The sequence below is a fragment of the Centruroides vittatus genome, unplaced genomic scaffold, assembly GCF_030686945.1.
Source record: "Centruroides vittatus isolate TY-2023 unplaced genomic scaffold, ASM3068694v2 contig_15, whole genome shotgun sequence".
Lineage (NCBI taxonomy): Eukaryota > Metazoa > Arthropoda > Arachnida > Scorpiones > Buthidae > Centruroides > Centruroides vittatus.
The window spans coordinates 1361725-1387237 of NW_027120927.1; the positions used below are offsets into that span (position 1 = coordinate 1361725).

The 25513-nt window shown below is 35.2% G+C and overlaps 3 protein-coding genes across 5 annotated transcripts in view; all 3 read right to left on the reverse strand.

The window, feature by feature from the left end:
- LOC136968557 (putative leucine-rich repeat-containing protein DDB_G0290503) overlaps positions 1-1083 on the reverse strand; it is a 52228-nt gene extending 51145 nt beyond the window's left edge. Inside the window, exon 1 of one of the 2 annotated variants that reach the window (XM_067262546.1) lies at positions 476-1083. In XM_067262546.1, coding sequence (XP_067118647.1) covers positions 476-709 — 234 coding nt within the window. In that variant the 5' untranslated portion in view covers positions 710-1083. The remainder of the gene's footprint in view (positions 1-475) is intronic. The other variant, XM_067262548.1, reaches the window with a different exon arrangement.
- Positions 1084-5494: 4411 nt separating this feature from the next.
- Positions 5495-13814, reverse strand: LOC136968608 (disintegrin and metalloproteinase domain-containing protein 10-like). The gene is made up of 5 exons (XM_067262604.1): positions 13186-13814; positions 8872-9221; positions 6547-6858; positions 5904-6465; positions 5495-5828 (listed from the first exon to the last, which is right to left on the reverse strand). Exons 1-5 carry the CDS (start codon positions 13803-13805, stop codon positions 5645-5647), a joined length of 2028 nt encoding a protein of 675 aa, XP_067118705.1. The 5' UTR covers positions 13806-13814; the 3' UTR covers positions 5495-5644.
- A 7724-nt stretch (positions 13815-21538) lies between these two features.
- Positions 21539-24041, reverse strand: LOC136968609 (E3 ubiquitin-protein ligase MARCHF2-like). 2 transcript variants are annotated; one of them, XM_067262606.1, is made up of 5 exons: positions 23856-24041; positions 23685-23791; positions 21994-22217; positions 21808-21924; positions 21539-21731 (listed from the first exon to the last, which is right to left on the reverse strand). In XM_067262606.1, the coding sequence occupies exons 1-5, from the start codon at positions 24010-24012 to the stop codon at positions 21587-21589; spliced, it is 750 nt and encodes a 249-aa protein (XP_067118707.1). In that variant the 5' UTR covers positions 24013-24041; the 3' UTR covers positions 21539-21586. The 2 variants fall into 2 exon arrangements, with proteins under 2 accessions (XP_067118707.1, XP_067118706.1); XM_067262605.1 differs by having other exon boundaries at positions 21539-21740.
- Positions 24042-25513: the final 1472 nt, after the last annotated feature.

Genomic DNA, 25513 nt, shown 5'->3' on the forward strand with positions numbered 1-25513 from the left:
TATATTAGGAAGTTAACTTGTTTGTAGTGTGTGAGTGTGTGTGTGTGTAGCTTGTGTCTGGGAAACAATCCAGTGAAGGGGCCTGTTTCTTTGCCAAAACCAGTCTTTTCCCAGCTACGTAGCCTGTTTCTCAGTCAAGAAACCAGCTTGTTTGTAGTGTGTATGTAGCTTGTGTATAGGAAACAACAAACTACAGAGGAGGTCTGTTTCTCAGCCAAAAACCAGTCTCTTCCCTGGCTATGTAGCTTGTTTCCTATTCAAGAAACCAGCTTGTGTTGTAATGTGTGTATAGCTAGTGTGAGAAAAACAACCCAGTGAAAAAGCCTGTTTTTTCAGCCAAAAACAGGTTTTGGTTTTTCCTAGCTATCTAGCATGTTTCCTAATAAAAAATTGGTCTATTCCTGGCTGGGAAAACAGATTATATATTGAATTACACTACATACATTTTTTATGTACTAGTATACAAGAAATGTACCTCAAACTTCCTCTTATCTTGATAGTCGTCTTCGTCCATTTGAAACAATCTCTTGTAAGATGAACTTAGAGCTTTCAATAAGTAAGATACATCATTAACATCACCCAATGTAGACTGCAAGCTGGAACCAAGATGATTTTCTTCAATTAAACAACCATTACAAGATTTTACTGAATTATTTCTGTTCTCATCAAGGTAATTGATGTTAGAATTGATGAAATCTCTCAGATCCATCTTAAATAGATTTATACAAGAAAGTCTGCTAATGCTTCCTCTTATAGATTACTTATAAACAGTTAATAAAAATTTAATGTCCTAAACTCTTAAAAAAGCAATAAATATCTGAGAAATTCCTCGAATGATGAGACTTATCGTCAACAGATATTTCAACACGTCAACACTTCGACCCTCATATTAAACACCGTAGAAACTAACGCACTCTATCGGACGTCTGGTCGATAGCAGACGATAATTTATGACGGCTTTACTTATATTTATTTGGAATAAATGTTATATAAATTACAGCAAATATTAAATTTAAATTAATTCCTTTCTTATTATTATAAATATATTACAAATATTGATTTCTCATGGCGAAAATATTGATTTGTGTGACATTTAAGAGATGGCGGATTTGTTACCTTCGATAATTGTTGCCAGATAACTTATTGTATTTAAATTCTATTTTTTAAATTTATTTTATAAAATATAATATTGTTTAAAATTAAAATTTTTAATTTTTATAATATCTGGGGTATTATTCGAGTTATTTGAAAGCTTCGTCAAAACAAAGTTTAACACGAACAGTGGAATCGGCCTGCATATTTTATCAATATCTACATACAGTGGAACCTGGCTTAACGAGCACCTCGCACAACAAGTAATTCGCATAACGAGTAAGCAGACTGTAAAAATTTGCCTAACTTAACGAACGATATTTCGCATAACGAGTTATGAGCAGAAGGGAAGTCCCGAATTGTGCGCATGCGGCATGCTCCGTCAGTCTGTTTAGCACATTTTACGCTAGCATCTTAGTGTCGCTTGTGATCACGTATTTTTTCAAACTTGTGTTCACACATATTACTTATAAATGTTACAGTAAAAACACGTTTATAGTGAAAACGCGTTTTAACTAGTTGAAACTAGTTTTTACTGGATATCATTGTTAAAACTAGAATTTACTGCTAGTCAAAAATGAATTTGAGTTAAAACTAGTTTTAACTAGACAAAATGGCTTAGTAAAAACTGTTTCGACCAAGGTCATTCAGCTAACACGTTCCTATAGTGTATGACGAATTTCGTGTCGCTTTAACCCTTTTTCCCCGACATCTCGTTTACGTTTATTTTGCGTTCCCTCCTTTTTTTTAACTCTTTCCGCTCTGTGGGCACTAAGAGGGCCTCTTTTAGTAGGCCCTTTATGGGTTCGGCCAGGCCCACAATGGGGCGACCGGATGGTGAGGGACGGGGCCCGACATATCCGAACGGACCACCCCCCGAAAAATTCCTGGGGATTATTCGACCCGATCGGATTCGATCCCGGGTCCCCCAGAGCGGTAGGCTGCCACCTTGACCGCTCGGCCATCCGGCCGTCTGCGTTCCCTCCTAGGGCGATATAGGTCAGTCGGGCGATATTATTTTAAAAGTTCACCAAAAATCAAATTATCATTATATCTATACGAAAAAAATCACTTACATTTATTAATATCTTTAGTTTTAAATACGATATTTTTCAATGCATTTTATTAGAAAAATTTATAAGAAAAAACATTTTGTGAAAATTAACATTGTCTAGTTACATAGTTGTTTGCTGGCACCGAGCCAGAAAGACGTAGAATATTGTTTTGTACAATTCGATATAACATTTATGCGTGTACGTTTATTCGTTGTTGAAATGATCGTGCATTATATCAAACATTTGTTTGAAATCGAAATTTTATACCGCTATCAACTAATATAATGAATTATTATACTTTATTCACTTCGTATCGAACGAGATTATATTTGTTGTTAATAAATTTTACAAAAATCGATATTTACCAAAGTAAAGACGAATCGGCACCCTCGAAGTTTTGCTTAAAAAGCCGGGGTACCGATCGATCGGTGCCTTCGGGGACAAAGGGTTAATTAATGTTAATAACGCAGATGTGTGACCAATATTTTCAATAAATACCGTATTAAATAACACAAATGTTTTAATCCCAATCATCACTTTATTTATTTCCCCCAAACATATTTATGTAGCTAAAATTAGTTTTAACTAATGTTAAAAGTTAAAAAGTTAATGTTTGATTTTAGTTTTAACTAAAATCAAAACATGTACAGCAGTAAATTCTAGTTTTAACTAGACAAAACGGGTTATAACAATGACATCCAGTAAAAACTAGTTTCAACTAGTTAAAACACTAGTTGTTGATGTTTATGTTACAGTAAAAACGGGTTTTTACTGTAACATAAACATCAACAACCATAGCTCGTTATATAATAAACATGCCAAACGATATGCCAAATTCTTGGGTCATTAAATTTAATGACCGATTCCAAATTAAGTTTTAGAAATGTCTGAATTAAAAATTAACTATTTATAATTATTAAATTTAATACGAGATGAAAACACAACTGCCTACCTCTAGTCAAATTAATTAATTTCTAATATTTAATTATAGCCTTTACATAACCCAAGAATTTGGCATATCGTTTGAAGTGTTTATCAAACATATTAGCTCTGTTTTTTTTTCTGCAAATCGAATTCTCATTCCGGGATGGTTCATTCCGCGCTAGAAGAAACTGTGATGGTGATTCACGCTCCTTAACAGTGTATATTGTATAATTTTTTTGAATAAACGTTAAACATAAAACATTTCAGCATCTTTTCGGCACGGAACGCATTATCGTATTTTACATTCATTTCTATGGAAATTATGTTTCTCTTAACGAGTGTTTCGCATTACGAGTAAGACTCTGGAACGAAGTATGCTCGTTAAGCGAGGTTCCACTGTATATAATTATCTCATTGAACGCGTGTCCGTCCGTGTAACGATATGCCAAAAACGGTCACTATGGGCGCCTCTAACTATTATTTAAATTAATTTAAATTAAGAATATAAATTATTTTATATTTTTACAGTATAATACTCAGTATATTTTTATTTTTATTTGTAATTTAGTATACCCCGATGCCATCGGGCCTTTCGACTTTTCTATAATAGAATCCAAATCATTTCCCTTATAGGAACGCTGCTATTAGAGTTAAAAACTGCCATTGTTTTAATTTTTATAGCACTATATTCGTAAAGAAGGTCAAAAACAAAATCGTAAAATCAAGTTGCTCTTAAACACTGGGGACAATTTTTAAAATTTTGAACAATCCTGTATAAAAATTCAGTGTTTAGTAACATACCAGACATGGGCAAATGTGGCTCCGAGAGCCGCATGCGGCTTTTTTTGTGTTACATGCGGCTTTTGTTGAAAGTGTTAATTTCTGCTTTTTATTATTATTTTTACAATTTTACTAGCTGACCCGGCCACGCGTTGCTGTGGCTCAAAATGTATCTATTATAAATGTATAACACTTCCCCCGTGGGGGGAATTTCAAAATATCCCTTCTTAGTGTACATTCTCTTGACGTACCCTATTAAAACGCAATCAAAAACGCATCTAAAATAGTATAATAAAAGCCGAGTTCTTCACAGTAAGCCTTAATCCCGTCGCTTTTCCCGCTGGGGAATATCGAAAAATCCCTTTTTAGTGTATATTCTGTTGACGTAACCTATTAAAACGCAATTAAAAACGCAAAAAAACCGCACGTAAAATAGTATAATAGAAGCCGAGTTCTTCACGGTAAGCCTTAATCCCGTCCATCTCCCCCCACTGGGGGGAATTTCGACACGTATATTATATAAAAACGCGTGCGTATTCGAATGCAACGTTGTGTCAACATTTCAAAGGAATCGGTAGGAACAAACGAACGTTATATTTTATTTATATAGATAGATAGAAAATGATCTGCTTCAGTCCATTCTCACAGAAAAGCAGAATGCCTGACAGAAAAGCAAACTTAGGTCGTCGGAAGTTAGCGCCATCTGTTGGACATAAAAGCCTTAATCCATATATAAATATATTTTTGAAAGGGGGAAATGGTGTAAGGGTATGAAAAATAGATAGTAGCCGATTCTCAGACCTACTGAATATGCATATCAAATTTGGTAGAAATCGGTAAAGCCGTTTCGGAGGAGTAAGGTAACTAACATTGTGACACGAGAATTTTATATATAAGATTTCCACAATTTTGTGAAAATATGTAATTATATATATGTAATATTTAGCAATTTATTTCCAAGTTGGTGCAATAAATTCAATTGACATTTCAAATTATTTTTTTAAAACAAGCTCTCGACCCGGATGGGGGACACTCTATCCTTCCCTGCCTTACCATACTATCCGTCACGACAGTACAGAACTGCGGCTCCCATGCATTTTGCAAAACCTACATTTCGGCTCCCACTGAACCCTTGTTTGCCCACCTCTGTAATATACCATCTATCGTAATGAGTTTATGTAGAGCTGTTTAGGTGTGAGCAACATAATTTTATTCTCACGACCGTCATTGTGAATAAGTTCATGCTTAAAGAGATTTATTCTGATTTACTGTCTTGCAAATCTTTGAAATAATAAGGATCGTAGCAATCCACATCGATTATTAAATGAGCATTTTAAATGTTTTTTAAAAAAATTTCTGACATTGTTTTCAATTCAGTCACGACGTTCTCTTATTATTTTAGATAAAGTTACATGTTATATAACATGCTTAATTGTAAGCTTTTCCTTTCCTTCTCCCTTTCTTGTACGTATAAATTCGAAATTGTACAGTTACTTACGAAAATATAAAATTAAAGACGAAATATTTTAGGTGTGCGCTTCATTCTCTGTGGAACTTTCTCGTCAATTGTGAACATTTTTACGGTTTCTTAAAATATTTGTTGAAACAAAGTAATTCGTAATTTTCTGTTGTGGCTCTCACCAAGCAGTCTTGTAATTTTATTGAAAAAAAAAAACAAGTTTAAACTTGCAGGAATTTTTTATTTGTTACAAATTATAACCATATTTAAAAATAACCAACTAATTTTTTAAACATAAATAATTTTCTTTTTTATGTTCACACAAGTTGAATTATTATTTTTGCAAAGAATGTTCTGGGTTCTTGGATTTTCTAATTATCTTAATGAAATATAAAACGACTCCAAAAACAGTAAGAATAACGGAAATTGATACTAAACTTATCTGTAACGTATTGAGCAATGTGGCACCACTAGAACTCGTAAACACGCCTTTCAAATTAGAACTGCAAATTCCGTTTCTGTTTAAATCAATTAATTAAAAATTAATATATTTGAAATACATAAATGACATCATCATTAAATATTGTAATTACCTGGTACATATTCCTGTACTGTCGTTACACGGAGTGCCAGGGACAACAAAGTAAGATTGCGTATATCTCTGTAAAATGTTAAGGTCTTGACTGGACTGACACGTTCCATTAATGTTCATGCAGCACACGTGACATTCTTTACTAGGTGGACATTTGCAAGGATTTAAATTCTTTTCTTTGCATATATTTCTCATGCACTGTCCAAAATAACAGAAATGAGTCGGTTTAATGCAGGGTGTTCCATCGGGAGAAACGATTTCGGGACATTGCGGAGAGACGCCATCACAAGTGGCAATATTCTGTCGACAATATTTATAAACGATACATTTATGATTTTCTGATTTTGGCAGAATTTCGCATTCTTCCGTGCAACAGTCTGACTCACGAAAACTGCAAAATTCCCTTGATTTATTTCTAAGTTTGCATTCGTTGGGTGAGCCTTTAGGATTGCAACAAGGATCGATTATTTTGCATATCTTTTCTCGGCCACAATCGCATTCTTCTCCTATTTCTTTCATTCTATTGCCACACCTCGGTTTACTCTTCCCTTTAAGACAGCGCCCTATTATAAACATTAAGTAAATCATCAAGTTTCATCAATTCGAAAATTCTAAGCGCCCTTTATTAATTAAAATAACACTACCTCCCGCGGCCAGGCTCCACCGAAAGCTGTTTAGGCTGCACGAAGAAAACCTCCAATTAAATAAATGAAAAGTACTCTCTGTTGCACCGTAAGGATACATAATGTAGTTTCTTTGTGTTTGATTTAAATCACCAGGAGAGCATATGGAATGATTAAAAGGATCGTCGTCGCTTCCAAATGCGTGACCCATTTCATGAGTTAATATATAACTTGCCTGAAGTCTGGAATATATTGTCTGTCCTCTTATATTTAAGATATTTACCACGGCAGTGTTGACAGCAGAAAAACGTTGTAAACCTTTACAGTATCCGTCTAATAATTAAGAACACAAACAAAAACTTTAAAATATTAAAATGTTTTTAAGTTGCATGTATTAATTCTTCTTGTCTCAATTAATTTTCACTAAATGTATCTCATACACTATTTAGTGGAGACATCAGAGACACATCACACTGTTATTAAGCGCATCAAAATGGCACTTCTATCACGAGAATGCATTTATTTCTGGTATGTATTTCGATCCTTAAGTCTCTCTTCAGCCATGCCTGAATAAATACGTATAATTATGATTAATTGGTTAAGAGCATGTACTGTACAATCTCGGGATTATACCTGCCCCGAACTAATTTACTATTCAAAAATGTAACTATGTCTTTAATGTATGAGTATTATGCTAATATGTAGATTTAAAGCAGATACCTGTTTGTTCATTTTTCATGTTCACTGAAGAAAGTTTTAAGAAGAGAAATGCATACCAGAAATAAAGTTGCATTCTAGTGATAGAAGTGTCATTTTGATGTCCTCAGTGAGTGTGATCAGTTTCTGATATCTCTGCTACGTAGTGCATGAGATATCTTTAGTAAAAGTTAACACATATAAACAATATATATATATATATATATATATATATATATAACAATGTATGGAAATTCCCATTAAGTACTAGAAACTACAAGGTGACCCAGAATTACTTCCCAGTCATTGATACATTACACCCTTCTCAAAGTTAGAAGAGAGTTTTTTGATGCCGACTGTAGTGGGAACTGAATGCGTTGACACGCGTGACATATGGAGACTTCATGACAAAATGGGAGTTCTTTACTCTCTCGCTGGAAACCGTGTAATTAATCGACTTGGAAACGTGTTGATGTTTGATTTGTTTTAGCATCTATGCCGTACGCACGTTCTCCAATGGTTCATTTTCGATTAGGCTTATTTAATTGTTATGGTTAAGTCGTGGAAGCTGTTCCGAGACACCCTGTATATCTATCTATACAAGAAATAAAAAAAAACAGTAGTTTAATAATAATCAATATTCAGAAAACGTAAGAGGTATGTGTCATTAAAATGACACATTTCTCATAAATTTTCTTCATGCTAGCTTTCATAAAATAAAATAAAATAAAATGCTTCTAAAAACGCAGCCTATACAATATATCTAGATTTAAATTTTGGTTAAACACATTTGAACAAATGTTTAAATCGTAGTGAAAACAATAGCATGTTGTGTTCTTTTCCGCTATTGTTTTCACTTTGAGATTTGAGACAATTGAACAGGTTATAAATTACAAGTGAAATAGATATTCGCAGAAAAAGTAATCATTTAACATTATATTAAACTCCTTGAACATCACTAACTCTACCCGAAGCATTTTTTATTGGTAAAGCGTGCGTTTCTACGTCATCCTTCTTTGAATTCAAACTTTTCTTAGAACAGTGCAATAAATTTTAAATTTAACAGTTAATCTCTTAGCAATATAATAATTTTTATTTTTCGACTGTATGTGAATTAAAACTGAAATGAGTTCTAAAGCTATGGCCAAGCTTAAAATTAACGTTTCTCTTTACGATTGCATTATACGTGCAAGACACGGTATCTTTCACACCCTGTTTCTTACATTACTTCGTGTTCTGTACGTAACTTAATATACTTTTATACAACACCGCAACTAGCTTTTCGCGTGTCCTGCCAAAAATTTTATTTTGGGCTTTCCGGATTTTTTGAATAAATTTAAAAAACCAAATACGATAGAAATGGAAAGTTATATTTTAATTAACTTTAACAAAAATGTTGCGGAATCGAGCCCACTGCCGTAAAATTTAAAATTTGAAAATAAAAATGTAATATCGATCATTTTTTGATCTCTCACTTTAGGGGCCCTTCACCCTGGGCCATGAACGGTACCCACGCACCCGTTGCACTTGCCTAGTTACGCACTACTTCTATATAATCAGTTCACTCATAAATAACAAAAATCCAAAAATAGCTATCGACAAAACTTTCAATTCGCTACAATACTAATTTTATTTATAAACGTATCTTACCGCTATAACTTATGCCCAAAACATTAATATCTCTGTTGCAGAAGACAGCAACCATGCACCAACGATTACGATAACTTCTGCTTATTTTCTGTAAATAATAAGTAGCGGAAGAAAAACGTTCTTTCAGAAAATACTTGGGACTCTTTTTACTTTTGAACACAGTAATTTTTGTGACTCTAAATCCAAGACCTTCTGGAACATAATCTTTGTTCAGATCGATACGTTTAAAGATTTCGTCCGCTATTTTTGCATGGTAAAGCATTTCCGCAACTGCTTTTGTTCGACTCCCATTCATTAGTTTTGCAAATGTATGGTCAGCGATCAATTCCAATTCGCAAATCAATTTATCCCTGAAATAAAATAAACTTTTCAAATAATGATCATTACAAAGAAATGCTGTATATTCAAAATTTGTATATGCTGTAGTTTAATTAAACTAAATATAATTTTAATTTTAAAGTTTAATTAACGCAATAATTAAAACTTGTGTGGAATCATTGTTCTTCCCTCTTTAACCCCTGCTGTAGTCGAGTCAGTCTATCTTTATTGGAGATAATTGTGACGTACTGTACAGTACAGGAAACCTAGTGCGCCGGTGTCTTGCTTTAATGAACGAATGAGTAATTTACAACCCAAGTCCATCGAAGCACGCATTTCCAGAACCGTTTAGATACCTTAGAATCACGTTAGTAAAGAAGTAAATCAATTGCCTACTCAATTCGGATGGACGATAGTTCTTAACAAAGAAAACGTTTCCGTAGTGTTCATCAGTTTAGAATAACAACGCATTTAACAGATTGGAATAATGTAGAATACACTGAATACGACTATTCAAACAAAAATTCAAATTCAGATATCCAGGGTCATTATAACAGAATAAAATGTTGAGAACACAGCATCTTAACGCGAAGTAAAACAATAAAACAAAATTAATTTAGTCTACATTAAAAATAACAAGTAGTATTATTTTTAATGTAATTAAGTAATATTGCACAACATTAAGATATTCTAGGCAAAATAACCACATACGCAAGCAAATTGTAGAATATAAAATTGATTTGCAACATTTACCTAATGTTACAAATGTTGCGAGAGTACTCTCTTCTAGAGAAGAGCTAAAAGGGAGAAAATCGAATGTAATAATATAATCCAGATGGGTTGATAATAACAATAATAATTAGCGCAGAGCTCAAACGGTTAAGAGTTAAAGTAGAAATTTGGTACATAGTGTGAGGTCGCCGAACCGCGCGTATCGACAAGATGCCCGAGTGGTGTCTAACGCGAGTCGGAGTGTAAAACACAGAGACAACTCTCCAGTTACAAAATAATAATAATAATAATTGATCCAATTTATTGTACAGTACGTTTATGTTTACAGAGGTATTATCTTCCGTGGGAGAACGAGTCGATGTGAAAGTCCGATTGACGATTGGTCAATTGGACAACTAAATGGTCGGTCCGTTAGATAACTGGACAGCTGGTAGGAGGAATGACTGGATGGCCCCGGGGCGTTAACGTATGACATTACGTGACGAGAGAAAGATGTTTTCGTTCCGGAGCAGGAGAGACGACGAATAGATGTTCCACGGAGACGGGCGCAGGATGGTAACCCAGTAGAGAATCTCTCCTTTCCCCTGAATTCGGATTTTTATAAGCCTTTTCCCGGTCCTAGATCGAACATTCCGAGAGGTCGATTCCGACTCACCTCCGTTTCCCACTTGGTTCTTACTCGTTACGAAATGTAACGAGATCAGAATCAAGATTGCGGAATGAGTCAACACTGACTGACAATTCGATCCCCATCGAAGATATTCGATCTTAGAACTTACGTTACTCTTTTGTCTTAATTTGAGAAGTACGTTTTTCTAAGAATTTTCTTCAAGCGTGTCTTTTCATGGACATAAAATTTTCTATTTTACCTCTCTCTTTGTTTTTGCCGGTTTTCACAAAATATAATTATTACCTTTTTTCTCCTTTTTACAAGAAAACAAAATTTAATTTTTCTGCGCGCGTGGTCTCGGTCCATTCCCGAAGCCTTACAATAGGGAATGCCATAAAAATGCATACTAGAAAGGGATTTTTGGAAATCTCCCCCGCGAGGAGAGGGAGAGAATTAAGGATTACCCCGAAGAACTCGGCTTCTATTGTACTATTTTAGATGCGGTTTTTTTAAAATGATTTTTCGGGAAATGGAACATATTTTTAGACCTTACTAAAAAATCTCTAATTAGCCTCGGAAGAGGGAAAACCTAATTTTTGCACCCAGTGAAAACGGGTAAGATCGGCTATATAACTACAAAGTTTACCTTACGTAAGAGTTTATCACACCGAATGACCACATTCAGTGTGATAAACACACTTTAAAAATTCTTTATTCCTATACTGTACACAATTTAGAGAATTTTAAAAATGTGTTAGATTGGGCACTCGGTGTGATAAACTCTGACGTAAGAAAACCTCTGTAAATATTAATCAAATACTATAATATAGTAAAAGGGTTAAAAGTACGAAATAATTTAACAATCTTAATCTTTGCTGTTTTTGCCGGATTCGTCTGAAGTAACAATATCTAACAAAGGGAAGTCTTGAATGAGCGAAACTGCTCAATACGATAGAGTGTGATGAAAGTTAAAGAATGCGAGAAAATAGCTGCAATATAACAGTGGTCCTTTTAAAAATGTCATTAAATACCGAAATTTCGACAAGGGACTTGTAAATCTCGATTAGAGGAACAAAAAACTCTGATTCACTTCTGCTGTAAAATTAATAGTTTCGCAAGAACATTAAATTTTTGTGACGTGAAAGAAACTTTAAGAATGCTAAAATGTGCCAGGAGTTTTCATCCGCTTCCGTTCGACAAAAAAATTTTGACTCGGTTTTATTTTAGACTTGGAAATAATCTTTCTAATCTGTTAAACGAGTTGGTGTAAGCTAAAATGGGCATATACCAGACCGAAACGTTTTCATTTTATTGGCATTGCTGAATATCTTAACTAAGCAACTTGATTTACATCTGGAAAGGCTTTTATGACCTGTATTTGTGTTAAAATTATGACTACGATTTCGTTTTAATCATTTCGGTACTTTAGCACATCGCATCCACACCAGTAAAAACTAATTTTAAATTGCATATAGATTTCAGAGCAACATTATAACATAAAGCAGATACTTGCTCAGCAAATAATTAGTCTAATTAGACCAACATTATAAACTAAATTGGAACATAAATAAATATACTCTGTTGAAAAAGAAAAAAATACTTTAGATTTAGCTTTGTAGAACCACACACCCACGGCACACATTTATATTTAACTGTGGCCGTTGGCCATATGAATGTATATTTTGTATTTTTTTTTTATGTATAAATTTAGGTTAGATTTAAGATTTTCTTTGTTTATCTCCCTTTCCTGTTGACAAAGACTTCCTTCTTAATCATTTTACGATCTAATTATTTTACGACCTGATAGGGAGTGATGCCTCCGATGAAAAACAACTTTGTTAAAAAAACAAAGTAATTAAAAAATCAGAGAGGAGAGAGGGGAGAAAAGGAAGAAAGACAGAACGGTCTTGGCTCTCGACGAGGAAGGTCGTGGAGCACAGGTAGTAAGTTGGAGAGGAAGCGATCTCAGCTCTCGACGAGAAAGGTCGGGGAGCACGGGTTGTGTGTTGGAACGAGAGAGGTTAGAGATCGAAGCTCGACGAGTGAGGTCGAGACGGAGAAGACCTAGTGTTATAGTAGATAAAGAACTTCCTGACGAACTGACAATCTTGCTGGACAGATTCTGAGTGGATTACCGTCCAAGTGAAATAAAGGAGTCCACCAAAACTAAGGATAAGAGGCATCAGTAACCCTGCTCAGCATCACGAAGCCATCATAGCAAAAATCCCGGGTATTTCCACCTTCCCCTTTTCTCTGTATCCATATTCTCTCTTTCTTCCATTCTCATAGTATGTAAGTAGTTTTAAGATAGTTTAGGACCCTTAGTAATATTAATAGTTTTATATTACATATTCTGGACTTTGTAATACCACCGCTTACACGTTGGGATCTGTGTAAAAAGAACCTTGTAGCTTAGCGAATAAAGATATTGTTTTTTTTGTAAATTAACAAAGTGTGTTTGTTAATCATTGCATACCATTCGCTGTCGGCTATAACATAACAACTTAACATATAACATCTTTTGAATGTCAAGCTAAAATCTAACATTGCATTTCTTATCATAAAGTCAAACATTATATGTAACAAGAAAACTCATATCAAAAAAAAGAAAAGAATTCAGAGAGATTTCGAAGTTACAAAAATGTCTAACTTACGATTTTTTTGACTTATCACGTTCTTTCAATTCGTCCTTTCTAACGACGTCATAATCGATCAAATCGCCGTTACTATTATTATAAAAACGTGTATATTCATTAAATAAATTCTCGTATATTATATTTTTATTGATAAAGGTTACGTCTCCCTCTCTATAGATAATGGCTTTGTCTTTATATTGCTCTTTCTTTAAATAAAAGGAAGCCGTTTCTACATAATACACTTCATCAACTGATTGTACTCTTCCGACGAACACTTTACCATCAAAGTATCCACATACGGAAGAATACGTTTCATCTTCTACAATTCCCGTGTAGATAAAGGCTTGTGGTATATCCAACATGTCTAGTTCTTCCGTATTGTCATCGTGAATAAATATCTTTGTGCTCGAAGAAATGGAATGATCGACTCGTAAGAAAATTCGAAAATGTCGCCCAAAGGCTTCGAACTGTACGGAAATTGCAGTTTTTCCTCGCAAACGACCCACTCCATCTCTAGTGTCCAGGTTTGTATTTATGTCGATAATTTCATAATTCTGAAGGAACTCCAAATTTTGATTGAAAGAAAATGATTGACAAACGAAAAGTAGAGAAATCCAAACACGTAGTATAAAATCCATGTTGGAAATTGTATTAACGGTAAATCAATTCGAATTCGATTTTTTAATTCATTTTCGAACTTTAAATATATTTGAAATCAGCGGCGTGCCGTCGTTGGAAGCGATGGAAGCGCCGCTTCCACCTTCCAATGACCTTTCCTTGTATTTTATAAAATTTAAATTTTCATATGTTAACGTACTTTGAATTAATTAAAATTAATATTTTATTATAACCGCATTATGTATCTTTTACAAATTTCTATACTACATGTAAAAAAAACGATAAGATTGCTACTGTATATTCGAATAATTCAGTGGCGGAAGGAATGTCGAAACCGGGTCAGTTTCTAATCAGCCAGATTATATAGGCATTGTCACAGGCGGTTTACAGAGCACCAACGTCACGGTTTAGCTGGTAGAAGCGACACACGCGTAAAGAGTCCGACTTTATATCCCGGAGCGGTTGTGGGCTGTTAGCCGCCCGCTAGATATTCGGCCACCCTCTCCCGATTATGCGAATCACGTGCAGACTAGATCAACGGCTCGCGAAAAGTTTCTATCCGGCCCGCGAGATCTTTAATAGATTATTAAATTGGAAAAATAACTAATTAATAGTCATTTTTCCAATTCTTTGTAATTTTCGAAAACGACAAGAGAAATAAATGTAGTAATTAACTTTTTATTTATTTATTTCGTATTTACTAACTAAAAAAAATTAAGAGTTACAAGAAGGCGTCAATTAACTACTACGGCCCGCCGAAAAAACGTAAAATTTATTCCGGCCCATGTTATAAAAAAGGTTGCTCATCCTACACTGGATTTATAACAACCCAACCGATAGGAGTTTACTGGCACGTTTTTACGATAGTTCCGTATAGTTGACGGGAGTTTAAAAAAAAATCCATTAAAATACTTGATATATTTATTCCGCGTTTATTCCGCTCTCCCATCTTATATTACTTACGGATTTCGATGTTAAACCGGTGATATTACGATTTAGTACGTCCCATCTGTAAGGGGATGCAGAAAAAACGTGTACAATTCTAGTACAGTGTTAAAAATTAACCGTTACTTTGGCAGCATCATTTACAACCAAATTTAATGAATGAGACGTACAATGGTACAAAAAAAAGCTCTAGAATTTATTTTCCTTAAATTTACGATTTATAAATCCGTTGTCATAAAAATTTGTCTTTTCACTGTTTTCCTAAGACTACGGATATCCAAGTACAAGTAACCGGTTTCGACTTATTTCTACTTAAGTAGTAGTTAAATAATTAAGCGATTAGGGAATTAGAAACATAAATAAAACCCCGATAAAAGAGCCGAAATTCTACTTAAACGGAAGCTTAACCGAACCAATCTCTTGTCGAGTACAGCGGGGTCTGATCTCTTCGTAATATTAGACGTAATAAAGACAGAAATTTTTCCAGTTCGACGTGAGTGACCGAAAAGTCGTAAATTTTGGAAATTTCCGCGGACACTCGATCCTAAAACCAATTAGTTACAAAACGAACGACGGACAATCCGTTAAGTTTAACGTATTTAGATTTTTACGGCTATGGTGAGAAACGTTTAAAATCTACAACCCCGTGGCATCCTTTGATATATACTAGTGACGCGACAAAAGAGGCATTCGACATCGACCGGTATCGGCACCCTCGGGATTTGGCAGGCACACACCTACCAGGACCGTCTCCGATTTCATTCGTTAGCCACTCGTAGGGAACTATTTCGCTAAGTGGACTGTTCTAAGATTTAAAAAGTAAAGAATATTTCGTTATTTTTATGCACGTTTCTTCGCAAAGTTATATTTAATTATAAGTTTCTTTAAAAGTATATTCGTACAATCGAAGAATTTTTTGTACTAGGCACGTATATTCGTCACGCATTTTGTTTTACCGAGTAAGTTTTTCTGATAATTTTAATTTTATTCCTTATATCGTGGCTAGCGATTCATAAATTTATTTTAAAAAGTTTTGGCTCGAGACCGTATAACGAAAAAGAAAACGTTATTAAAAGAGAAAGACCGATGCCTAAATTAAATATAAATACGTCGACAAAAAAATTTCGACATTTTGACGATAAAATTCGTGACGAATGACGATTCTTTCGTAAAATTGAAGCAATTTGGAAATCGAAGCGGAATAGAATTTAACATTGGTAGACGATATAAAATAAATATTGAAAATTATAACGAGATAATTACGATTAATAGATATATGTGTTTTTCTCAAAGCGAGAATTGGCATTTAGAGGGCGTAGGGAATTTATTGAATCTAATAACGGAGGTAATTATATCGAACTTTCTTGTTATTTATTAAGTACGTCGGATAATCTATTAAAAATACGTTTAAAGAAGTATACGGTTTTTACTGGCTTATCGAACGAACGAATACGAACGGGCCCCGACGCGCAATTAATCGATTGCCCCCGTAAGTCGGCTTCTTACACAAACACGGCTTCCCTATCGTCAAATGTCACGGCACGTCACTGTTTGAAATCTCAAAATTTATATACACTAGATTATAATTGAATTCTAAACAGTATTATGAAATACGATTATTATAGATAAAATTCGAAGATTTAATAAAAATTCGGCAATAAAAATGTTAAAATCAGAAAAATGTTTATTAAGAAAGATGAAGCCTAGAAGAATGGAAACATTAATAAAGTAAAATCATATTCCGGATATGGGATGGAATGAAATCGAAGAAATAAGATAACGCGACAAAAGCACTTGGGTGGACTTTTCGTGGGGAATTGGTACCTACAATCTTCTACGGATAGCGAAGCAACACCTGGGGTGCATATACTTTTCGTTTTGTATGGATCGATCTGTAAAATCGTATTACTCTGTGAATAAAATTGTTTTTCACAAAATAAAATTTAAATAAAAATTTCACAAAATTAAAAATAAAACTTGCAGAAAAAATGAAAGTACACGTCGTACATTCTTGAGGTACAACTTCGCAAAATTGTCTCTAAGTACTTAATTTTTCATCTCAGTTTATCGGATATTTTAATAATGATGTTTTTACTTGCCATTTATAAGTTTTAAATAAGTTTCCTTGTCAACAATTAAACGTGTTTCTTCGTTATTTACTGTAAGCTTAACTTCAACAATGAAAGCCGCCATCTTTAATCTCTTTTATCCGATCTGAACGATCCTACTCTCCGCTGGGATTAGTTTGATCGCGATCCAGTTGATCCTAGATGGCGTTTGTATACGCAAATAGAGATTGATCGGATCGCGGTAGTTCCTTTGTATACACGATTCGAACGATCGAAGCGATCTTGGATCAGTTTGATTCCAAAAGTATATGCACCCCTGTAGCCTACTGTCTATTTCCACGCTAGAAGAGTTTTTTTAAAACTTTTTCCGCCCTGTGGGCACTAAGAAAGCCTCTTTCAGCCAGCCCATTATGGGTTCGGCCAGGCCCATAATGGGACTGCCGGGTAGTGAGGGACGGGGATCGGACCACCCCCAAAAAATTTTTGGGGATTTTTTTTGGAGCCGCTATTTTGGGACTTTTTGAATCGCGTGTTTAAAACAAATTTGTATCAGCAGTCAGTTTTATAAGACATTAATTTAACTAAAATTGCATAAATTAGTTTAACTAATGTATAAAACTGACTGCTCGTACAAATTTGCTTTAAACACGCGATTCAAAAAGTCCCAAAATGGCGGCTCCAAAACGTCCTGACCTTCTTATATAGACCTTGACTCGTCCGGATGCGATCTCGGGTTCCCTAGAGCAGTGGTTCCCAACCGGTGTTCCGTAAGCATCTTCCAAGTGTTCCGCAGATTTAGTCGCAAATCGGAAAGTGTACAATCGTATTCGAGCCGGCGAATATCAAAAAATTAAAATCATAAAATTTTCACAAACTTAAATATATATATACGACTCGTACTTATGGAGTGTACTACTGTTTCGAATAAGATAAAGGCAACGATAAAAACTGAATAAAATATGTAAAAAACATCAGGCACAAGTTTCCCATTAAAGTTATTTAGATATATTTTTTCCCGTCTTAGAATTGGCGTTAATAATACGAGTAGAGATTTTGAATTATAACTGCTCAATTCTAATAAATTAACTGATGACAAGCTTATGTATTTCATATTAACTTAAGTAGGTGTTCCCGCTAAAGAAAATTGCTCACAAAAGTGTTCCGCATCCTAGAAAAGGTTGGGAACCACTGCCCTAGAGCGATAGGCTACCACCTTGTCCGCTCGGCCATCCGGCTGTCGATGCTGGGATGTAGAGTGGGAGGAGTGCATACCACTGGCAAATTATAAACAATTTCTCCAAATTAGTTAATAGATATAGACTCTGAAAATAAATTTGTTAATACGGTAACGATTAATTAAATTCTGATTTTATTTGCGAATTTCTTTACTGATGTAAACAAACTACCCTATTTTCCTAATGGGCTTGGTTTTTTCCGCAGAAGGAAAGCAACGGACAGTAACGTCCGTTGCTTTCCTTCGCGTAGTTGGCCTGTATCTAGGGGTTAGAAACGTGTAGAAAACACAGAAAATCCCACGTGACCGAGAACTCCGCGTTGGCGAGGCGCAAACCTCGCGACACCAACTACCAATATTCAGTGGATATACCCACTCGATGATCCAAGACCGGATTCACAAACATCTGGCATCGTAAGTTACAAAGAATTTCCTTGTAAGTTGCCAGATACGAGTACAAGAAGTCTCGTAAATACTGGAATATCGAATAACTCTCATAAGTCAATGTACCGGAAAAGATAGTTGTCGAATATTTGGCTCCATCGGTAAATAATAAAAACGATAGTTATCCTCGATTGTTGAAAAATATTCATCGAATGCCGAAAAAACTGATAGAATTTCTCACAGTGGAATATTGTGCGATAACATCTCGTTTATTATAGTTTAAAATTATCGCCTTTTTTGACTAAAAAAACAATTAATTTTCCAATATCTTTTAAACTTCAGTATTTCTATCGAGAGTCACGGCAAGTAAAAAAGTCCCCGACTGACTATTTTTGTACAGCAATCAGTTTCCGATTTTCTGGGGCCACTTTTTCTTTTCTTTCTGTTTTTTTTTTCTTTTTTTGTTCAAAAGATAATTGCTTTCCTAAGTAGGGTTGAAAAATTTGAGCTTTTTCAGTAAATGAGTAGCCGAAATATAAGCAATCGAAAAGTGCAAAAATCACCAAAGAAGCTGCATTTTCTGTATCATCCAGCATTGCAGATGCTCCTACAGAAAAAACTACTGGGTCTAGAAAGCTCAAATTTTAAACTGAAACCTCTCTCGTTATCGGCGAGATGCTGGCGCGACTTCCAGGTCGAGAGATCAAGGTTTACGATGGTTTTTCCATAAAGCTATTTTACTTAATTTTCTACTTACAACAATAAAATTGCATCGAAACGAATGCAATTTTATTTTCCATATTATGCAATCGTACTCCCCCTATCGCGTGTTGGGGACGATTTCGTTTACTCTCTGAAGATTAATAACTCCTGTTTTTTTCGAAATTTTCCGAATTTTTCACCGATGTTTGTGTATTAAGAGAATTGACGCCGTTAAAGTTTGGTGGTTCGGTGGGTGGGGAGATAAAGGGGTATGGTGTGTGGTATCTCGAATAAGTTCGGTCTGAATGACGATTAAAGCAATTGTCTCCAGTGTAAAAGTAAATAGTACATTTTACGCACAGAATATGGGTAAAATAAAAAATTGCTGCTGTAAGGCCGCGACTCCACTAGCGTAAAAACGGCCGCAAAACCCCTCGCCGTAAAAGCTTTTAATCGCGTGACCTATTTGCGTTTGCGCCCGGATTGCGCTGGAGGTCCGGCTAGCGAAGCTCTTTACGGCGACGGTACTATTACGGTTGTACACGTGATATATCGATATAAAGACAATAATTATATTCTACGAGTTTTTTTCTGTACTATAATTACAAATGTAGTAAAAATAATATCCTTACTTTCGTATATTAACTTTTATTATTGTATTATTAAGATAATATACAGCGCTTATAAGCTTAGCTTTTTTATTATACACTCCTCTAAATGAAGGATTTTCCTTTGGCCGTCCATATCTCGTGTTTTAGGCATTTATTATTATAATCGGGATACCTGTTGTCGGAGATATACGAATACTTTCCGATGTGTTCGATAAATCTTTCCGGATCTATTCTAGTTCTTTTCCTTGTAGCCACGAGAGAACGTACACAAAAGCTCGTTTTCCGCCATTTTCGCACCTTGTCACGATGACCTAGATTTCACCGACTTCTGATCGGTGGACGGTACCGTTTTACGGCCGAATTCGCTTCGAAAGTCGAACACTGCTCGACTCGCTTTTACGTTGGTTTTACCACCTGCCCAAGCGGAAAATATCATGGTCACGTGGTTAAAAGCTTTTACGGCGAAGAGTTTTACGGCCGTTTTTACGCTAGTGGAGTCGCGGCCTAACATCAACAGAAAAGTTACTTGCCGTAAAACTGCTATATTTCAGCAGAAGCCGATTGAAGATGATAAAACTTTCCAGGTTTTTTTTCTTAAACATTACAAATTTCTTTTAGTAACGCGTGTTCACAATATAACGTTTTTGACCTAAACATATTTACTATTTCCGAATTCACCCGAAAATCATAACAGCGACATTAAGACGCCTTATGTAAACGAAAGTGAAGAAGAATACAAGACTTCTCTACAACAACGAAATGGTCGTGGAAGACGTTAGAGGCACTCCTGGAATAACCAATTACTTAACTCTCGAGTTAGATCAGAAATGAAGTAATAAAAAAAAACAAACATTTACGTCAGGGAAAAATTTAAGAAATGCAGAAAATCGTACAAGTTTCATACTTATGCAGATTTACTATCCCTAAATATCAAAAACTTCGAATACCGGATGTTAAACTGTCAGCAAGCGGAACGTGCCGTGACAGATTAAAATTTTCAATAGAAAAATTACAAAACTGGTAAGCTCTGGGGTGGGTGCGTATACTTTTGGAATCAAACCGATCCAAGATTACTCCGATCGTTTAAAGCTTATACAAACGAACTGTAGCCATCTGATCGATCTTTATCCGCGTATACAAACGCCATCTAAGATCGACTGGATCGCGGCGATCCATTAAAGATAGCGACCTTCGTGGTTAAAGTTAAGCTTATAGTTGACGGCAAAGAAATATGTTCAACTGTTGACAACGAAAAATATTTAAAACTTATAAATGGGAAGTAAAAACATTATTAAAATATCCGATAAACTGATGTGAAAAAATAAGTATTAAGAGACAAATTTGCGAGTTTGTACGGCAAGAATGCGTGGCGTGCATTCTCCAATTTTGCCGTCTTGTCGGCAATTTTATCCCTCACTCGGCTTCTTTCTGGTTAAGGGTTGCTTATGGGTTTGCGTCCTGTCAACAGGCAGACCGAGCGGAGTTTTCTTCGTGTGTTTAACGCATAAACGGGTTAATTTCCCAAAGAAAATTCTCCCTTGGCAGATTGCGCGAGTGATTTTGAGGGATCTGCCGATGAAGGATACTCATCAATCTAATCCAATTAAATCCATCATTCGTGTTCGCAAATCTCACTGCAAGACACAAAACTTTTCGCCGTAAAAAAAGAAATAAATAACAATACTATATGCCACTTGTAAATCCGAATAAATAATTAAAAGTGTAAAAAGATGTAAAAACGCGATGTAAAAAATTAGCCAGTGGAAATAATTTCAAAAATTTCACAGAAAAGAGTTTTCTTTAATGAAAACTTTATTTCATAAAAATAGCACACCAATTTTTTGAAGATACTCCTATCAAGCCGAATTATCTGTAAGGCTTCTTTCGTAGTAAACCCGATATATATCAGTAGTTTCTTCACCTTCCTGAATGATAATTCGATAAAAATTCTCCTGATTATCTTCCACCGGAATTACCGTAACTTTTACCACGTTGGTATCACTAAAAATACTTTACATTAGTAAAATGCCCGAAGAAGGGATGCGGCATAATGGCATATTGTAAGTTGGTAACTTACTTTGACCGAAAAGTTGAACCGTATCGCGATTCTTCTTGATTCCTTGATACGAAAGGTTCTAGAAACTCAATCGTCCAGTGAGTTTTCTTCCAGGTTTTATATTTTAACCAATGATATCTGTTTAAAAAGCCACAAATTATTAAAATTTTTACGTATTTACCAGTCGTTACACTACACGTTACTTACCTCGTTGTCGTGACTAAATGATAGATGTAAGCAATATTCAGAAATATAGGCAAGATAATTAGATAAATCGAAGATAATCGATTCTTCCGAAAGACAATTGTTTCGATACAAAGAACGTTAGTGATTAGTATCAAAGAAATCAAAAGAAGTAATAAAATGATGTCCTTCTTAATTTTGTTTATGTTATCTTCATATCTTTCGTTTCTATACCAGTCTTTAAAAGTCTATGTAAATATAATTTGCTACAGGGTATCCGGAAAGTACTCTAAGCTACACTACAGATCCTTCTAAAGCAGATGTTAATTATATACTACGTATATATATAAACGAGTTTGTTTATAAACCTCACAACGAATCTTCAGACCCATGGAGATATTTGCCGTAGAATTAACGTCTGTAGTAGAAAGTACTGTAGTGCGGAGTAACTTCTCGAATAACTTATAGAAAGACTGCTTTAATTTTATAATATTGTGAGGTCCGAACCCTCACTAAAATTCGCATTAAAATATTTTTTGAAAAAGGAAGCTAGAAATATTGTTTTGTGTGAAAAAGCGCGACGCAAAAGTATAAACAATAGAAGAATGTAAGTCCTAAGTTCGTCCATCTCCGGCTGATATCGAATTAAATTTCGACTTTCACCTCTCCCACCATCTAAGTTGAGATCAATCATTTAGAAAGCGACCAAATCGGAACGGACGATCGGGGACTGGAAATTAATAAAAATCCGTATATTCAGAACTTCAGACTTCTCCCGAAGATTCCAAGTGTCGGACCAATTGTTGTGAATCTGTCTCGTGCCTAGCTTCGTCTATGTCTCCCTTCCTCGGATCGACAATTTCCCATCACCAGACGTCGACCGCATCGTCCCGGATCAGTCGAGACTCTCATTTGAGATATTTCTTTTTTCTATCTTGGAAAGGAGAGGAAAATCCAGAGGCCGCCGACGATTTTGAACTTCCAAGATGGAGGATATCTTGCAAGCTCCTTTCGTGTAAAATAAACGATTAGTTGTAACCGTAGAGCTGTCTCGGTACCGATCGCATCCACACGCGACCCTCTCGACCCCTTGTCAATTCTGACAATCGCGACGCCTTACACTGCTGCTAGAAGCGCGATTTTAAACGCAAGATTTGCAAAATTTCTGCAGGCCCACACAATAGTGTGGGCTTCGACCAAAAGTAGGTGGTCTCTTCGATGATTCTCAGATCCAACACGTAAAATTTTCGTGAAATACTTGAAATAGTTACAGCCATATTTCTAAAGGAAAAGTTTTCCATATAAGCTACACAATCGTGATTGACGATTTTCGCCATTTTGTTAACAAACTCTTCCCAGTGATAGTTTGTAAAAGGTAGAGGAAATGTTTATTGGTTCTTTAGAGCGATGTCACAAGTAACAGTACGGTCGTGACATTACGGGACTGTCGAAGGGAGACAGTTACGAGACTAAACGCAACAATTCTGCGGGTCAAACACAACTTAGATGGAGAGAGAGGTCAAAATCAAAGTTTAATTCCATCCCAACTGCAGATGGTCGATCTTAGGGCTTCATTCTTCTATTGTTTATACTTTTGGGTCGCGTTTTTCACACAAAAATATTTCTAGCTTCATTATTTTTTCTTTCAAAACATAGTTTAACGCGAGTTTTAGTGAGGGTTCGGACCTGTCTAGAGCCTCACAATATTATCTCACCGTTGGAGTGCGAATGATGGAGTAAGGAGTCATACATTTTTCGCACGAATTGATCTCGTGAGTCTCTAACCATTCTTTAAAACACGATTTATGCTTCATCTCTTTTCCTTTGAAAAGTAGACAGAGTTAATTTTTTATAATTTAATTAAACAAAGCAAATAATTTTCAAACCTTTGCATTGACACGTTCCTATCAATTCTTCTCTTTCACTGCCTAAATTGCAGATGCCACATTTTAGTTGTCGCAATTGAGAAGGAATACTTAATATTCCTGATATATGACTATCGGGTATTGTTTTATTTTCAATGGTTGTCTCTATGAAATCCATTTTTCAATAATTTCCTTTATAACAATTGCAGTTTTGCATTATGCAATAATTACAAGATTCAGAATTACTCTTTATACCATTTTGGATTATTGACACGAAGAATCTTCCATTTTAAAATTTAATGATTTATTTCGAATTATTACAAATGTGTTTATTTTAATTACTTCCTTTTATTAACAGCAATCGGACAAAGCAAACTTTTCACTTGTCATAGTGAAATTAAAATATTTGTTGCAGTTATAATAATCCAAAACTATCTGAAACAAATGAGCATCGTATAAGAATCGTATGAGCATCGTAGTATAATAAACGGTTAATGTTACCCTAGGTATACAAAATGGCGGCTGGTCTCTGACTCCAGCATACAGAAGCGAGGAAACAGTGGGGTCGCACGTTTTCTAAACCTAACCTATTCTAATAATTTAGTTGCTAATAATTATGATAATTTATTATAATAGGTTAGGTTTAGAAAACGTGCGACCCCACTGTTTCCTCGCTTCTGTATGCTGGAGTCAGAGACCAGCCGCAATTTTGTATACCTAGAATAACATTAACCTAATAAATATATGTATTTTGATTTTTGTTAACTACGAACACAATATAGTGCTTTCGACGATCACTTGGCTTTTCTTCTCCCTGTTATTTAGTTGAACTAAATAACTAAATAACAGGGAGAATAAAAGCCAAGTGATCGTCGAAAGCACTATATTGTGTTCGTAGTCAACAAGAATCAAGCGCGACACGGTTTCAAGTCATTAATTAATAAATATGTATTTTGACTGAGTAATTTGTCAACATCAGGCATCAGAATATGGGCAGCACTGTCACTTAGTCAACCAGAAATGGATGAAGAATGGAAAAGAGCGCTCTGACCGCACAATTCATATTTATTTGCTATAAATTCAATCAATCTGGAAAATACATTTATTTCAGTGTAATTTATACAGGTACTCCTCACTTTACGACCTATCTGCTTAACGACTACTCGCACTTACGACCAATCGAGTTTCGACCCGCAATTCGGGGAATCCCTTTTCTCAGCTTGAATGTCGGTCAGTGGCACATGGTGACATGCGCACTAAGCGTACTATCAGGGCCGGATTATCGAATAGGCAAAGCAGACAAATGTCTAGGGCCCGTAATTCGAAAGGGCCCGGTTTCAGTGCAAAAGATTTCTCCGTTTCAAAACGAGTTAAAAATTATCTAAGAAATTCGATAGGACAGAAAAGGCTGTATTTGACAATTCCTACTTAAGCTCCGCTCGACTAGCCATTACCTAAAAAAAAAAAGGTCAACAGCCACCCGTGCGTCAGAAGTAATGTACGCTACGGGATCTCTCGCACCATCTAAAAATATTCCTAGGGCCGTCTCTCGTGGTAGTACTGATGTATGGTTACGATTTATTTTCTAAATCTAAACTTATACGTCGCGACATCGCATATTCGATATAGCGTTCAAGTTGCTCGAGCGCGAAGATATTACAATTCAATAGTGTTTGATA